Raw genomic sequence first — 16,820 nt, 5'->3', positions numbered from 1 at the left:
CACCTCTATGCAGACTTATTACCCATATGGTGGTTTGCATTTTTACAGCAATAAGTTCACTCTTGTTTTGTGCCAAGAAGGGCCAGGTTATTTGTTTCTAGTTTTGTTTCAAACACTATCCCAAGAGTCTGTGATTGTTCTGTGAACAATTTTGCTCATGGCCAATGCAGATCTCCAGCAAAACTAATGTTTTATTTTCCATGTTTCTGACATGCCTTCACGTTAACACGCACTACCCCATGTCTTCTGTAAAACTTAAATGCATGGGATTCATCCTTTAGTCCATCCTCTTGCATATCCCACACCTCATTCAAATCTACCCTATTCTTGCACATCTATATCCCATGCTTTGTGCCCTATGATATAAGCCCCTTGTACCATATTTAATGGTCAGGTAACTGGACATCCAATGGAACATTATTTTTGTTGACAAACCATTGAAAGCTGGTTGGCTTCAATCAGTGGCTGGTCTTGAACTGTACTTTAAGACTAAAGGAGTTTTCTCTCATTGAACAACTGTGTGTAAGAGATGACCGTTACCTTGTGTGCCACTGATTGATGTATGATTGCAAGAGAATTTAAACCATGCTTATTGGGAATGGGAGAACATTTTTTAGGCTTCGCTGGCTGGACCAGCATTTATTGCCCAGCCCTTGAAGGTGGTGGTGACCTGCTGCCTTCAATCGCTGCAGCCCATGTGGTGTAGGTACTCCCACAGTGCTGTTAGGAAGGGAGTTCCAGGATTTTGACCCAGCGACAGTGAAGGAATGGCAATATATTTCCAAGTCAGGATGATGAGTGACTTGGGGAACTTGCAGGTGGTGGTGTTCCCATCTATCTGCTGCCCTCGTCTTTCTAGATGCTAGTGGTCGTGGGTTTGGAAGGTGCTGTCTAAGGAGCCTTGGTGAATTCCTGCAGTGCATCTTGAAGATGGTACACACTGCTACAACTGTGTCGGTGGTGGAGGGGGTGAATGTGGTGCCAATCAAGTGGGCTCCTTTGTCCTGGACGGTGTCAAGCTTGTGTGTTGTGGAGCTGCACTCATCCAGGCAAATGACTTGTGCCTTGTAGATGGTGGAAAGGCTTTGGGGAGTCAGGAGGTGAGTTACTTGTCACAGGATTCCTAGCCTCTGACCTGCTCTTGTAGCCACAGTATTTATATGGCTAATCCAGTTCAGTTTCTGGTCAATGGTAACCCCAAGGATGTTGATAGTGGGGGATTTAGTGATGGTAATGCCATAGAACATCAAGGGGTGATGGTTGGATTCTCTCTTGTTGGAGATGGTCATTGCCTGATGCTTGTGAGGCACGAATATTACTTGCCACTTGTCAGCCCAAGCCTGTATATTGTCCAGGTCTTGCTACATTTGGACATGGACTGCTTCAGTGTCTGAGGAGTCATGAATGGTGCGGAACATTGTGCAATCATCAGCGAACATCCCCACTTCTGTCCTTATGATGGAAGGAAGGTCGTTGATGAAGCAGCTGAAGATGGTTGGGCTGAGGACACTACCCTGAAGAACTCCTGCAGTGATGTCCTGCAACTGCAACCATCTTCTTTTGTGCTAGGTATGACTCCAACCAGTGGAGGCTTCCCATTGACTCCAGTTTTGCTAGGGCTCCTTGATGCCACACTCTGTCAAATGCTGCCTCGATGTCAAGGGCAGTCACGCTCACCTCACCTCGGGACTTCAGCTCTTGTCCGTGTTTGAACCAAGGCTGTAATGAGGTCAGAAGCTGAATGTCCCTGGCGGAACCCAAACTGGGCATCAGTGAGCAGGTTATTGCTAAGCAAGTGCCACTTGATAGCACTGTTGATGGCCCCCTCCATTACTGGTGATGGAGAGTAGACTGTTGGGGTAGTAATTAGCTAGGTTAGATTTGTCCTGCTTTTTGTGTACAGGACATACCTGGGCAATTTTCCACATAGCTGGGTAGATGCCAGTGTTGTAGCTGTACTGGAACAGCTTGGCTAGTTATGGAGCACAAGTCTTCAGTACTATTGCCAGAATACTGTCAGGGTCCATAGCCTTTGCAGTATCCAGTGCCTTCAGCCATTTCTTAATATCACGTGGAGTGAATCAAATTGGCTGAAGACTGGCACCTGTGATGTTGGGGGCCGAGATGGATCATCCACGCGACACTTTTGGCTAAAGATTTTGCAAGTGCTTCAGCCTTATCTTTTGCACTGATGTGCTGGGCTCCTCCATCATTGAGGACGGGGATATTTGTGGAGCAGCCTCCTCCAGTGAGTTGTTTAATTGTCCGCCGCCATTCCTGACTGGATGTGGCAGGACTGCAGAGCTTAGATCTGACCCATTGGTAGTAGGATCGCTTAGCTCTGTATATCACTCGCTGCATATGCTGTTTGGCACACAAGTAGTCCTGTTGACACCTCATTTTTGGGTATGCCTGACTGCACTCTTCATTGAACCAGGGTTGATCCCCTGGCTTGGTAATGGTAGAGTGGGGGATATGCTGGGTCATGAGGTTATAGACTGTGTTCGAGTACAATTCTGCTGTTGCTGATGGCCCACAGCGCCTCATGGATGCCCAGTCTTGAGTTGCTGGATCTGTTCAAAATCAATCCCATTTAGCATGGTGGTAGTGCCACACAACATGCTGAAGGATATCCTCGATGTGAAGACGGGACTTTGTCTCCACGAGGACTGTGTGCGGTGGTCACTCCTATTGATACTGCCATAGGCAGATACATCTGTGGCTGGCAGGCTGGTGAGGATGAGGTCCCTCTTGTTGGTTCCCTCACCATCTGTCGCAGACCCAGTCTAGCAGCTATGTTGTTTAGGGCTCGGCCAGTAGTGGTGCTACTGACCCAGTCTTGGTGATGGACATTGAAGTCCCCACCCAGAGTACATTCTGCACCCTTGCCACCCTCAGTGCTTCCTCCAAGTGGTGTTTGACATGGAGGAGCACTGTTTCATCAGCTGAGGGAGGGTAGTAGGTAATAATCAGCAGGAGGTTTCCTTGCCCATGTTTGACCTGATGCCATGAGACTTCATGGGGCCTGGAGTTGATGTTGAGGACTCCCTGGGCGACTACCTCCTGACTATATACCACTGTGCCACCACCTCTGCTGGTATGTCCTGCCGTTGGGACAGGACATACCCAGGGATGGTGATGGTGGTCTCTGGGGCATTATCTGTAAGGTATTATTCCATGAGGATGACTATATCAGGCTGTTGCTTGACTAGTCTGTGAGACAGCTCTCCCAATTTTGGCACTAGCCCCCAGATGTTAGTCAGGAGGACTTTGCAGGGTCGACAGGGCTGAGATTGCTGTTGTCGTTTCTGGTGCCTAGGCCGATGCCAGGTGGACTGTCCGGTTTAATTCCTTTTTGTGATTTTGTAGTGTTACAACTAAGTGGCTTGCTAGGCCTTTTGAGAGTCAACCACGTTGCTGTGGGTCTGGAGTTACGTGTTTGCCGGACCAGGTAAGATTGACAGATTTCCTTCCCTAAAGGACATTAGTGAACCAGATGGGTTTTTACTACAATCGACAATGGTTTCATGGTCGTCATTAGACTTTTAATTCCAGATTTTAATTGAATTCAAATTCCACCATCTGCTGTGGCAGGACTCGAACCCGGGTCCCCGCCTGGGTCTCTGGACCACTGTGCCATCGCCTCCCCTGAACATGTTGCTTGCAGAACAGAAAAGCAACAAATTTGCTATGCAGAGAACATCGGAAAAAGAAAAGGCCCATTCAACCCCTCTCCACCATTCCATTAAATCATGGTTGAAATGCACCTTGACTCCATTGACCCACTGCAGCTCCATATCCCAGAAGGTCCTTGCCCAACAAACATCAAAAAGTGTCACACTTGAAAGTTTCAACTCTCCCTCACAGCCAGCCTTTTGGGGAGGAACGCCATTGAACGATTGAGGTAAAATATCACTCCTCCTGCAGAGAACCAGAGTCAAAAATGGCCGCCTCCTATGCTTTAATCGTTCTACGATTCTATAAATTGGGGTTGAAGTTGCTGCCAGCAGGCTGTAGGCAGCATCTGAGGTGCAATCGGAAAACCAAATTTTAAGTAAGGATTATCTAAAGGTAGGTGGAATTGTCAGAGAATTAACTGAGAGATTTTGATGAAAGTTTAGCAATGTGGCTTGTGAGGCTATCGGTGAGATAGCTGGTTGCAGTTCCTTTAACCAGTCACACAAACCTCTCTGTTAATGCAAGATTTACATTTCCATAGCCTCTTTCACATCCCAAATCGCTTTACAGCTTTGAAGTACTTGGGGTGTAAATCACTTTGGTAATGTAGGAAAAATGGAATTAATATTGCATACAGCAAGATCCCATAAATGGCAATGTGATGACCAGATAACCTGTTTTAGTGATGTTGGTTGAGAAATTTAATACTGCCAAGGACAGTTGAGAGTACTCCCCTACTCTTCAGAACAGTACTGTGGGACCTTTTATGCCCACCTGAGAGGGGAAATGGATCTCTGGCTTTTAACTTTCTCATCTGAAAGATATAACCTCCAATTGTGTAACGCTCCCTCAGTACTGTGCTGAAAGGTCAGCTTAGATTTTGTTTTAGTTTCCAGAGTGGGACTTGAGCCCACAACCTTCTGACTGAAATGGTGTGTGGCCACAGCTGACGAGCATTTCGAACAGACTTATGAAGAAGTTCCTGATCTTGTACACTTGCAGCTTTCACTTCCCTCAGGGCTGATCAGTGTTCCAGCCTGGTAAAGCTTTTTGCTTGGGAAATGGTCCTACAAAGAGTACAATAGCCTCGCAGGCACTACTCTGAAGCTTCTGTGCTGCACAAAGGCTCAGTCACATGGCAGACGGGGAGTAGTGTGTTCTGAATCACCAAACCCTCTGTTCTCAGTCAGATTATACAATACAAACACAGACGTATTGTGTACCATTGCAGCTGAGGTCAAAAGCCTATTGCTGTATTACTAACCCCTTGTTTACCCTGTGAAACTCTTGGGTGCGTACATTTTCTTTGCGCAAACTATATCTTGGTATCCTTTCAAATTTGTACACGAGCCCCTCTTCCCCCCCCCCTCCCCCAATCACACAACTCCCCTCTGTAAAAAGAACCCTGCATTGATATCACACCGGAAGGATTAAATATTTCATGGAGTGGTCACTTGAACAATTAACACATGCAACTGAAGTATGAAAATGTCATTTTGAAATCAAATGCTACATGTCGCTTTTTACTACATATTGTGTTAACTGTGGCTCGATTGATGTCACACTTGCCTGGGGCAGAAGGTTGCGGCTTCAAACTCCACCTCAGGACTTGAGCACAGAAACCCGGGCTGACACGCTACTGCAATGTCGGACTTTTGGATTGGATGTTAAACAGGCCCCATCTGCCTCTGTGAGGTGGGCTCAATAGATCCCATCGAAGCACTTTGAAGGAGAGTAGCAAGGCCCTCAATCGACATCACAAAAACAGATTACCTGGTCGTTGTCACATTGGTGTTTGTGGGTGGTTTCTGTGTGCAAATTAGTGACCACCACATTTCCTTCATTACAACACTTGAGATACTTAATTGGCTGTAAAATGCTTTGGGAAGCCTTGGGGTCTTAAGGTGCAATGTAGGTGCAGGTCTTTTTTTTCTTTTTTATCTAATCTGAAACATGTCTTGTGATGCCTCATCTTGTGACCTTGGTGTGAATTTTTGTGCTCACTAAGGCGAAGGATGATTATTGGGGAAATGAAACAATTGTTTACTCCTAGTCATCCTAGCACCTTGTGATTGCCAAAGCCACACATTAAATGCCAATTGTAAACTGAAGATGCTGGAAATACTCGGGCCAAGGAGCATCCGTGGAGAACGAAACAAGTTGACCTTTCATCAGATTAAATGCCAAGTAGTCTTTGTTTTGTTTTTGCCTGTCACTGTCTAATTTGTCCTCGTTTTCTAATATCTGGTGGAGAGATGAGGCACATAAGGATGAAGGAAGGAATCTAGTTGAGTGGCGTAAGAGCAATGATTGGTGGGGCACTGAACTCTGAGCACCTCAGCCAGGTTGGTGGTAGGAGCACTAAGCGGTTCAATGTTGCCTCTCTCTCTCTTCATTCTTCGAGGTGAAGATGACCATGTTCTTCATCTGTGGTGTTTGGTAGGGCTCCACTGGGTACGCATGTGGCTGCTAACTGCTGCCTGGATAGGGAGGGAACATGCAACAATTGCTAGCTAAAGATATCTCGTGTAAAATGTGGATAATAGATAGGGACAGGATTGGAATCGACTTGAGTTTCTTCCAAAAGATGATGTCTAAATGTGCATGTGGAAAGTGGCTGTTTTGAAGAGATCCTGATGGTTCAGTTAACTCCTACATTGTCTCTTAACAAAAGTCCGTGGAGGTAATTGTATTGCTCTCTGTGGGAGTCCACATGATGGTACCCACTGATATTTTAATACCCCAAGTCTCATTTCCTCATATAGGATCATACCCAACAGCACTGGCTGCCTGGACAGTGAGTGGGAAACCAGGCAACAGAAGGTCAACGCTGGAGGATCAGCCCCCATCAGTCAGGTAAGGCTCCAGGAATGGGAAACTGGAAAAGCAAGAGTTCATTTTGAGCTCTGGTGGAGCATTCCTGCTTCTCCTGGTCCCCAAGAAAAGGGGGGGGGGAAAAAAATCATTATTTATTTTGTGTCTCTTTCTGGCCTTCGACTCAGATCCAGGTAGAAGCGACTGCTGTCCTCCCCCCCCACATCCCTCCAGCTTTGGTGCTCGGGTTAAAAGGGCAGGTCAGGCCCAGATAACACCATCAGAACCAAAAGATGAACATTTAAACTGGTTTCAGGCAGATGTCATTGCCAACTGCAGTTTAACGTTGGTCAGATCGGGCTGAAAAGGAGTTGGTAAGTGCCTGACAGAAAGCTAGCAGGGAAATGGGAATTAATAACGACCTCCTGAGAGGAAAGGTGTACATTTGGGGGAAATGTCTGTTACGTGGAAATTATGCTATGAAATATTTTTGTTTTGCTTCCAGTGGCACATTTGGTTCAAGCTCAAGCACCAATGAAATACAATGTGAGGGAGAAGAAACTTTGTCCTTATATAACCTCGCATCTAATTGAATTACTGAATTACACCACATGGACTGCAGCTGGTTTGAATGGCTGCTTATCATTCAAAAATCCCACAATCAACAAATGAGATGAAAGACCAGTAACTTTGTTTTTGGCATTGCTGGTTGAGGGAGGACACCTCAATGCTGCTGTTTGAATGCTGAGATCTCCATTACATCCACCTGAATGGCTAGATGTGATGGCCCCCTCCTGTACTTCTCTGAACTGTAAACCTTGAAAATGAGCACAGATTGTACATTGGGTCGTAAATCCACAACCTTCTGACTTGGAGGTGGGAGAGGCGCTTTCAGTTGAAAGCCTGTGCGGAAATTCTGGGATGCATTCCATACAGTTTGTAGACCATTGGAATCATTAAATACTTGTGCGCCAGGATTTGTGGTAAGTGCTCTTGCCTGGTGAGGCTCCCCGTGTGTGTGCCAGAATTTGTGATGAGTGGCCTCGCCTGGTGAGTCAAAAATCAGCCAAAAATGATGATGTCATTAATTTTCATGTTGTATTAATTGCCTTCACTACTCGATATGCACCTTGCTTCCTGCAACTTCAGTCTCTTTGCACCCTGCTCCCATTGCTACCCACAGTTTTATTTTATTCAACTTGGGATGTGGGCATTGCTGGCAAGGCCACCATTTATTGCCCATCTGTAGTTGCCCTTGAGAAGGTGGCGGTGAGCTGCTGCCTTGAACTGCTGCAGTCCATGTGGTGTAGGTACACCTGTAGTGCTGTTAGGAAGGGAGTTCCAGGATTTTGACCCAGCTGCAGTGAAGGAACAGGGATAAAGTTCCAAGTCAGGATGGTGAGTGACAGTGGATGTATAACAGAGAAAGGGGAAACCAGTAAACAAGTCACACCTCAGGCCACTGTTGTTAGCAGAGGCTTGAAAAAGATTTGCCTGCCAGAAAGACAGCCTGGTATAAAGGTGTTTGCAAGGGAGGAGAAAATGTATGTTTGAATAGGCGTCGAACCTGGGCGGCTGGTTAGCTTGGTTGGCTAGTGTGGGGATCAAATAAGTGCCAACAGCGCAGGGTTTGATTTCCCCCCATTCTTTGAGGTGGATTTGGGGCCTGCATTTTTGTCCAACCTTTTGTGAAAATCATGGCATTTTGGCAAATAGTTACCAAGGATCTGTCTTGGAGAACTGAAGAAGCAGCTTAGTACCTATCAGTCCAGGCCTTCAGAGGGTGCAGAGGGGATTTACTCAAATGATACAAAGGATTAGGGACTCTAATTAGGTGGAGAGACTAGAAATTGGGATTGTTCTTACAGCGGGGGGAAGGTTCAGGAGAGATTTACTGGAGGTGTTCAAACTCCTGAGGGGGCCTGATAAAGAGTAGCTAAAGAGAAAATGTTTCCACCAGCAGGAGTGTTGGTTACCCAAGAACGCAGATTTAAAATGGCAAAAGGACGGAAGATGACATGAGAGACGCTTTTACTCGGCAAGTTACGCACTGCCTGAAAGGATGGTGAAGGTAGATTCAAAAGTAACTATCGAAGATAAATTGAAGAGTTAAATGGAAAGGAAACATTTGCGGGGTTTTGGGCAGAGAGAGGGGAGATTGGGACTAATTCGATAGCCAGCACAGGCATGGTGGGCTGAATGTCTTTTGTGCTATAAAATTCCATGATTCTACACAAGCGGTTTGCAGCAATGTTGATTGTTTGGAGACAGACCAAGCCCCTGGAACAATTAACAGCTGAACATATGGCTAAGTGCCTGCCATGTTGGCTTGCCATTGTACTTATCAGCTGGAACCCAAACCTCTGCAGAGCTTTGCTTCAGTCTTTAATTTTCTCTTCTTTTATTTCCCCCCTGCTCCATTTCAGAATCCTTTATATAAAAAAAAGCACAATTTAAAATAAATAAATAAATAAATCAGGGTGGGAATAAACCCCCCCCCAAAAAAATCAAATTCTGCAATGCTGGAAATTCAAAACCAAAAGAAAAGAAAACATGAATGAAAATAATCAGCAGCATCTTTGGGACGGAGATAACCTTTCAAGTATAATGCTTCGGAGATGAACACAGGGTTAATTTACAAACGTAAGGGCTCGTTTTGTGGGAACTTATTCCTGCATTTTCACTTTTTTTTTACAGTCTGTTTCACAAAGGCTTTCTAAATGAGACGTTAGCTCAGTAAGAAGGTTGTGGTTTCAAGCCCCACTCCAGAAGCTCAAGGACAAAATATATGCTGGCACTCTGCAGCGCTGAAGGAGTGCTGCATGGTCGGAGAAGGTACCTTTCAGATGAAACTTTAAACCAAGGCCCTGTCTGTCCTTTCAGGCGGTTGTGAAAGATCCAGTGCACTATTTACAAGAAGAGCAGGAGAGGTTCTGTCTTGGTGTCCAACATTTCTCACTCAAATGAAAATCACTAAAACAGGTTATCTGGTCATTATCTCATTGCTGTTTGTGGGGCCTTGCTTTGCACAAGTTGGCTGCCATGTTTACTACATTACAAAAGTACTTCACTGACTGATTGTAAAGCATTTTTGGACCCCAGGGCCGTGAAAGGCGCTACTTAAGTGCAACTTTTAAAATCTAAACTGAATTTGGGAAGGTGGGAGAGATGGGGAAATATGATCAAATAGAAGTGGTAAAACAAATGAAGTGATGGTGTTCCATATTGATCCCCTCGCTCACTTTCTCTTTAGCTTCTTGCCGATCTGTGGGAGCGGAAGGTGGAGATTGACGTGACGTGTGAATGGACCTTTCCCTCATAGGGACTGTGCTGAGAATGCCTCTCAGATGCTTTTAAAACAAACCTAAATGACCAGCTAAAATTTGACGGGAAGTATTCTGTCCATCAGCTGCTGGGATTCTCCAGGGATGCTTTGAGTGCTTTCAATTTGCTAAATAAGGTTACTGTGCATTACTATGGCTAACGCGTTAACATTTCTCTATTCCTTCTGGATCTCAGCTACAGAACAGCACTGATGTGAAATTGCTCTGAACAAAATCTAAAGCCTGCAGAGTCAACAGATCTGAACAATCCCAGCTGTCAGGTTATCTGGGGGTCATTGCCTGCATTGGAAAATGCTGTTCTCTGTTCTATATGTCAGCTAATAGAAAGTGTGTACTTCATCGATTATTCCTGCACCGAATGGCATTAGTGACCCATTGCGGCTCATTCTTCATCTCTTGCGAAGTAAAATGATCGAAGAGACTGCGTCCCGATGTCTTTGCCTCAACTCAATTCAACATTTATTTTATTTTATTTTAAATCTCTCCTTTATCGTTTCCTCGCCCTCCCCACCCCGCCTCTGCCCTTTTTATCTTACGTATGACAACACCTTCTCTGGGCAGGAAGGTTTGAATCTCTGGCGAACCCTAAGCTGAACGGTGAAAAGTGAGCGAGAGTGGGTGATCCCACAGGCATCTGCCCTTTGACCTTTTCTTACCTGCCTCCACCTCCCCCACTCCACCAACACCGATGTGGAAGGGCTTCCCACGTGTACCAGACTAGGACCATGTTCTGTGAACAATCAAAAAAGTGATTGAGTTGAATGATAGTTCAGAGAAAAGCTCTAGGTGCAGACACCATATACCACACAACAGATGAGTACAAAAATCTGGGGGTACATTGTTATGCAGGTTAACACAGTGTTAATTGTATATTAATTGGGTATTTATTATATTCAGGTGGTGGGCATTAACTTAGGACTCCCTGTGCTTGTATATAGGAGCAAGTGGAAATTGTGGTTGTTGGGTTGGAGGTGTACAATATGTGCCTCTGTAAATAAAAAGCTTGCACGTATATGAAGACTTGGCTCTAGTGTTCTATTCCTTACCGTCTGGTATCTGAGTTCTAACACAGTGATCGGCCCAATAGTCTTGACTCTCCTAGATAGGCTCTTCAGAAATGTTTCTTGTGCTGGTCTCCACGTAACCTTCCACAAACTTGAGGTCATCCAAAAGTCTGCACCCATGTCCTAACTCGCAGGGGAACAGGACTTTCTATCATGCAATGACCTACATTGGCTCTCAGTCAAGCAACATCTTGAGTTTAAAATTCTTATCCTTGTTTTCAGATCCCTCCATCACCTCACCCATCCTTCTCTCTCTAATCTCCTCCAGCCTCTCAGTCCTCCAAGATACCTGTGCTCCTCTAATTCTGGTCATTTGTGCACTCCCAATTATAATCTCTCCACCATTGGTGGCTGTGCCTTTATTTGCCTAGCACCCAAGCTCGAATTCCCTCCCTGTCTCTCTATCTCACTTCCCACCTTTAAGACATTCATTAAGATCTGTCTCTTTGACCAGACTTTTGGTTATCTGACCTAATATCTCCTCGTGTCATACTTGGGGTTTTATAAATGTTCTTATGAAGTGCCTTGGGACATTTCATTACCTTAAATGCACCATATAAATAAGTTGTTGTAAAACTTCCCGTAAGACGCCAGACAGCTTAGTGGTTGGAATTGTTGATGCAGCCTGATCTGTAGCTACAGGGGAAGGAAGACCATGTTAATGTTATTTGTTCTGACCCCTACACCAAAGGACACCAAACCGCTGGCACAAATCAATGCGAAATTGGTGAGCAGGTAGGATAAGACCTGGTGATCCATTAAACCTGCCCACACCATGATGGCTGGAGCTTAAGGGCTCGGGGCTAAACACTTCCCTCTCCACCACCCACAGTCATATAATCTCTTGGGAGAAGCAAAAAAAAGAACTGGATAAACCCAGGGCCGAAAAGGGAAAAGATTCTCTGGCCCCCTTGGGCAATCAAACCCAATCTTAAGAGCTCACAGATATTATCTTTAAAAGTAGTGAGTGTACAAGTATGTGGTGCACGCTCTGCCCCAGACAACATTCTCTCTCAAAGCCATCCAGGTGGCTAGCACTCAACACACCAGCCAGCAATATGTTTTATTAGAGACCACTACTCTGCGTAAAGAATAACCACCGAACATCTAGCCTATCCCTTATTCTTACATGGTTTAAGCTCCTGGCCCTGCCCTATCTGTTAAACTGGAATAATTATCAGCGGTGTAGACATGACAAAGTCCTTGTGACATGTTTAAACATTGTGCTTGTGTCCTTATGGCATGCCAAAGCTGCAGAAATTCAGTTCCCAATGTTTTTTTTAAATTTGAAGTTACTTTGCAACAACAGCTTTTATTGATGCAGTGCCTGTAGCGTGGTAAAGCATCCTGAGATGTTTCACAGGTGTATTATCAAATTTTATGTGGCACTGAGTCACATAAAAAGATATTAGGGGCAGGTGATCAGAAGCTTGGTCAAAGAGTTAGGCTCTTAAGGAGCACCTTAAAGAAGTGTAGAGAGGCGGAGAGGTTTTGGGATGGAATTCCAGAGCCTAGGAGATACTGTGCATTCCATTCTAATCACCTGAGCAAGACAAAGCAAGTGAAACTCCAGAAAATCAGATCTTGCATCTTGCAGAATTCATCTTTGAATGATTTATATGAATTAGGAGCAGGAGTAGGCCACTCGGCCCCTCGAGTCTGCTCCGCCTTTCAATAAGATCATGGCTGACCTGATTGTAACCTCAACTCCACATTCCTGCCTACCCCTGATAACCTTTCACCCCCCCCAGCAATTTGGTAACCATGATGCTCTGTGTGGAGTTTTTGGTTATCCCTATATATATGGGAAACAATTATATTAATTTGTGGCTGTGGTAAACCTGTTAGCTCTTCATTTTTTAAATTTTATGGCAGGAATGTGACTAACATAGTGACAGCTGAATGACCAGTTCATGTTCCTGTGTTGGCTGCTGTTATTTTAAGGGCTCTGGCATTGTAGCGGAAATGAGAGCAATATTTTCGCTCCCATTGGGATCGCAAGCATAATTCATTCAGGAGTTGCCTTTCATTTGAAGACTGGTAACTTGCAGGCACTTTGTAACGTTACACTACACCTGGGATACTTGTTTGTATTCATCATCTTGCTCCTATGCAACTGTTACTGGCGGATTAATTTTAGCGGAATGTTGCATTGTTGAGAACTCCTTCACTGCAACTTGGCTTTAAGTTCATTTCCAACTTTGTCTTAATGCCAAAGGTAATTAATACTGGAATTTATTCCTTACTGTTGTGAGTGACTTCCCCTTAATTATAAGACGCTCTTAATTACTCATGTCAATAAAACTGTTTGGGAGAGATTTTACAGCCATGTCCTCAAACAATATGACAGAGGAAAGTAATGCTTCTCTGTGGAAAGCTCACCTGGATCATACAGACAGACACAAGGGTCAGGAGTTTTATCTGGGGGTTGAGGAGCAAGAGAGATTTTCTCCACTCTGGCGGTTGGAGGTTGGCTTGTGAGAACCGAGGGATGAATACAGAAGACACCCTGAAGCAGTGTCTGGCAGTTAAAAGGAATTTAGGATCAGCTGTAGGCCAATCATCCCCTCAAACCTGTTCCACAATTCAATTGGATCACAGCTGATCTGTATGTCAGCTTCATTCATCTGCCTTGACCCAACGAAAACGGCTCATTCTCAATCGACAAAGTTTCAATTGACATGCCCCAACAGTTAGATTGTAATTGACCAAAATTATAAACTATGTTAATAGCTTAAAACTCTTTTCCATACCCTATCAACATTTCACAATATCTAATTGTCTTAACAATATTACGGGTTATCTGATGAGTAGATGAGCTAGCATCTTTGTTGCATTCATGTTTAAAAACTTCATGAATAAATATATTTTAATAATCTAATTAATATTATTAATAAGGTTTTGAAATGTAGTTTATTTTTTGATGAAGAAGCTGGTCGAACATATCTCGGAGTATCACCTCAACACCTCCTCGTGGAACATTTCCCAAATTGAACATTAAACTTGTTCAGAAGGTTCATTTTCATTTGCTTTTTCTGATGTTGACTCTCTGATCCAATTCCTGGTTTGGAGAGTAAGTCCAGGCAAATGGTCAACAGAGAAGCAGATCTGCAAACACTGGGCAAAGCCTAGGTGTGGTCAGTCGCAAGGTACCTGAGGTCAGGTACCAGAAGTATATACCTAGTCCAAGTTGCCAGTAGGCATTGGTCACATAGACAACAAGAGACATCCATGTATTAATGTGTCTCCTGGCTTCTCTAAAACTTTGTATCCTTTTCTTTATATTTTCTTTCTCTCCTTGCAGCTTGCCTACCTATAGGATTTTTAAAAATTCATTCTTTCATGGAATGTGGGCATCACTGGCAAGGCCAGCATTTGTTGGCTGTGACCTGAGTGGCTTGCTAGGCCATTTCAGAATCAACCACATTATTGAGGGTCTGGAGTTACATGTAGGCCAGATCAGGTAAGGTTGGCAGATTTCCTTCCCTAAAGAGCATTAGTAAATCAGCTGGATTTTTATGACAGTCAATGATAGTTTCATTACCATCACTGAGACTAGCTTTCAATTCCAGTTTTTATTAATTAAATTTAAATTCCACCAACTGTCACGGTGGGATTTGAATCCATGCTCCCCAGAGGATTAGCCTGGACCTTGGGATTACTAGTTCAGTGACATTACCACTACACCACCGTCTTCCCCCTTTTAATGCTTCCTGTTGCTTTCTTCCACTCATTCGTGGGATGTGGGCATTGCTGGCAAGATCAGCATTTATTGTCCATTCTTAGTTGCCCTTCAGAAGGCAATGGTGAGCCACCTTCTTGAACTGCTGTAGTGTAGGTAGACCCACAAAAGGAGTTCGCTATGGTTTTAAGTCAGGGTGGTGAGTGACTTGGAGGGGTGGCATTCCCATGCACCCGCTGCCCTAATTCTTCTAGATGGTAGAGGTTGTAGGCTTGGGAGAAGGGATTTATTCCATTGGTTTCTGGTTTAAAATGGAGCATTTTCACTGATGCTTTGGTGCTGGGTTAGCTGTGCTTATGCAGTGTGCATAATTCATGAGAAATCCATGAAATATTTTCTTTCTATCAAACCTCAAACTTAAGTGAATAATCATTTTACATTTTTGCTGATATCCAGCGAAATACGAACCTTTCAGCAAATTCCAATTGTACCCAGAGATGCCCCCCTCCCCCTTTGAAATAGGCAGAGTAAACTAGAAAGAAAGAAAGCATTGCCTTTAACAACATCAGGGCTTCACTGTCAATGAAGCCATTTTGAAGTGTAGTTCCTTATTCCTTGACACTTTACCCATTGTAATCAACCATTACGAAGGGAAATGAAGCTGTCAATTTCTGCAAAATAAGGCCCCATAAACAGTAATGAGATAAATGGGCAGACCACCTGTATCAGTGATGTCAGTTGAGGGATGAATGTTGGCCATGTGAACTCACCTGACCTTCATCAAAAACTTCCATGGGAAGTTTCACAGCCACCTGACAGAGCAGACATGGCCTCGGTTTAATGTCCTATCAGAAAGAGGGCATTTCCGACAGTGCAGCACTCCCTCAGCACTGCACTAGAAGTGTCAGCCTGGATTATATAGTTTTTTTTATTCATTCATGGGATGTCACTGGCTGGGCCAACATTTATTACCCACCCCTAATTGCCCTCGAGAAGGTGTTTGTGAGCTGCCCTTTTGAACCGCTGCAGCCCATGTGATGAAGATACATCCACAGTACTGTTTGGGAGGGAGTTCCAGGATTTTGACCCAGCGACAGTCTCTGGAGTGGGCCTTGAATCCATAGCCTTCTGATTCAAAAGGGACACATACTACCAACTGAGCGAAGAAAAATAAATGAAACAGCAAAAGAGAAAGGTAGGTAGTCTTGTCTATGTGGGCCAAGGGTCCTCCAGCAGTGCTTCCCATCTTCACTGAGCCATGAGAGAGATGGTGTGCTAAAGCAATATCCAGAACAAAGTCTTCTCTTGGAGTGTAGGATCTCCACCTCTCAGACCTGTATTCTAGGACCCTTTCTTGATAATAGATTCCTACTGCTAGATGTGGCTCGGTGAGACAGAAGGTTGTGGGTTCAAGCCATACTCTAAAGAATTGACCACAACACCTAGGCTCACACTGTAGTAGTGAGGGAGTACTGCACTGCTGGAGCTGCTTCTGTGTTTCAGCTGAGACATTAAACTGAGCCCTTGTTTGCCCCCCTCAGGTGAATGTAATATCGCACTATTTTGGAGAGATCTACCCAGTATCCTGACCAATATTTATACAGGTGGAGGACATTAATTGGGGTTTCACTTAAGCAGATATAAAGAGACACAAACTGAAACTGTGGTGTTGTTGAGTTAGGAGGTGAATGCTTGTGATGTTTCACTCTAAATAAATGTTAGACTGAGTAAAGATTGGCTCCAGTGTTATCATTTACCAATTAGCTTAATGGGATTAACAATGCATACTTTCAGGTGCTGGGATAGAGGCCATGTACTGAACGTTGCCATTAGGAAGAATCCTCTTGAATCGACGAAACTGAACCTGGCACCATTGCAAATTGTACGACATGTCAGAGAAAAATCATCTCATAATCACTGTCCAGTCATAGATCAGTTTCCTTCTGCGCTGCCTATAATAGCTTTCCTCCATTACAAAAAAACATACTTTTATTTATTCTTTCATGGGATGTGGGCACTGCTGACAAGGCCAGCATTTGTTGCCCATCCCTAATTGCATTTGAACTGAGCAGCTTGCGAGGTCGTTTCAGAGGGCAGTTAAGAGTCAACCATATTACCATGGCTCTGGAGTCACAGGTAGGCCAGACCAGGTAAGGATGGTAGATTTCCTTCCCTAAAGGACATTGGTGAACCATTTCGACGTCAACGGACAGGGTTTTTAACAACAATCAGTGATCG

At 44.4% G+C, this 16,820-nt stretch overlaps 1 protein-coding gene and 1 long non-coding RNA gene across 2 annotated transcripts in view; both read left to right on the top strand.

Annotated features, from left to right (window-relative positions):
• The first annotated feature begins 6,096 nt into the window (after window positions 1-6,096).
• Window positions 6,097-16,820, top strand: part of plekha6 (pleckstrin homology domain containing, family A member 6) — a 293,021-nt gene continuing 282,297 nt past the window's right edge. Inside the window, exon 1 of the mRNA XM_078546389.1 lies at window positions 6,097-6,534. Within this exon, the coding sequence (XP_078402515.1) occupies window positions 6,392-6,534 (143 nt within the window). The 5' untranslated portion in view covers window positions 6,097-6,391. The remainder of the gene's footprint in view (window positions 6,535-16,820) is intronic.
• On the top strand, window positions 12,665-16,314 carry LOC144683407 (uncharacterized). The gene is made up of 2 exons (XR_013577246.1): window positions 12,665-13,512; window positions 15,816-16,314. It is a non-coding gene; the product is annotated as an uncharacterized LOC144683407 (long non-coding RNA).

Source organism: Cetorhinus maximus, chromosome 8 (genome assembly GCF_964194155.1).
Source record: "Cetorhinus maximus chromosome 8, sCetMax3.hap1.1, whole genome shotgun sequence".
NCBI classification, from domain to species: Eukaryota; Metazoa; Chordata; class Chondrichthyes; order Lamniformes; family Cetorhinidae; genus Cetorhinus; species Cetorhinus maximus.
This window is presented reverse-complemented; position numbering and strand designations above follow the sequence as displayed.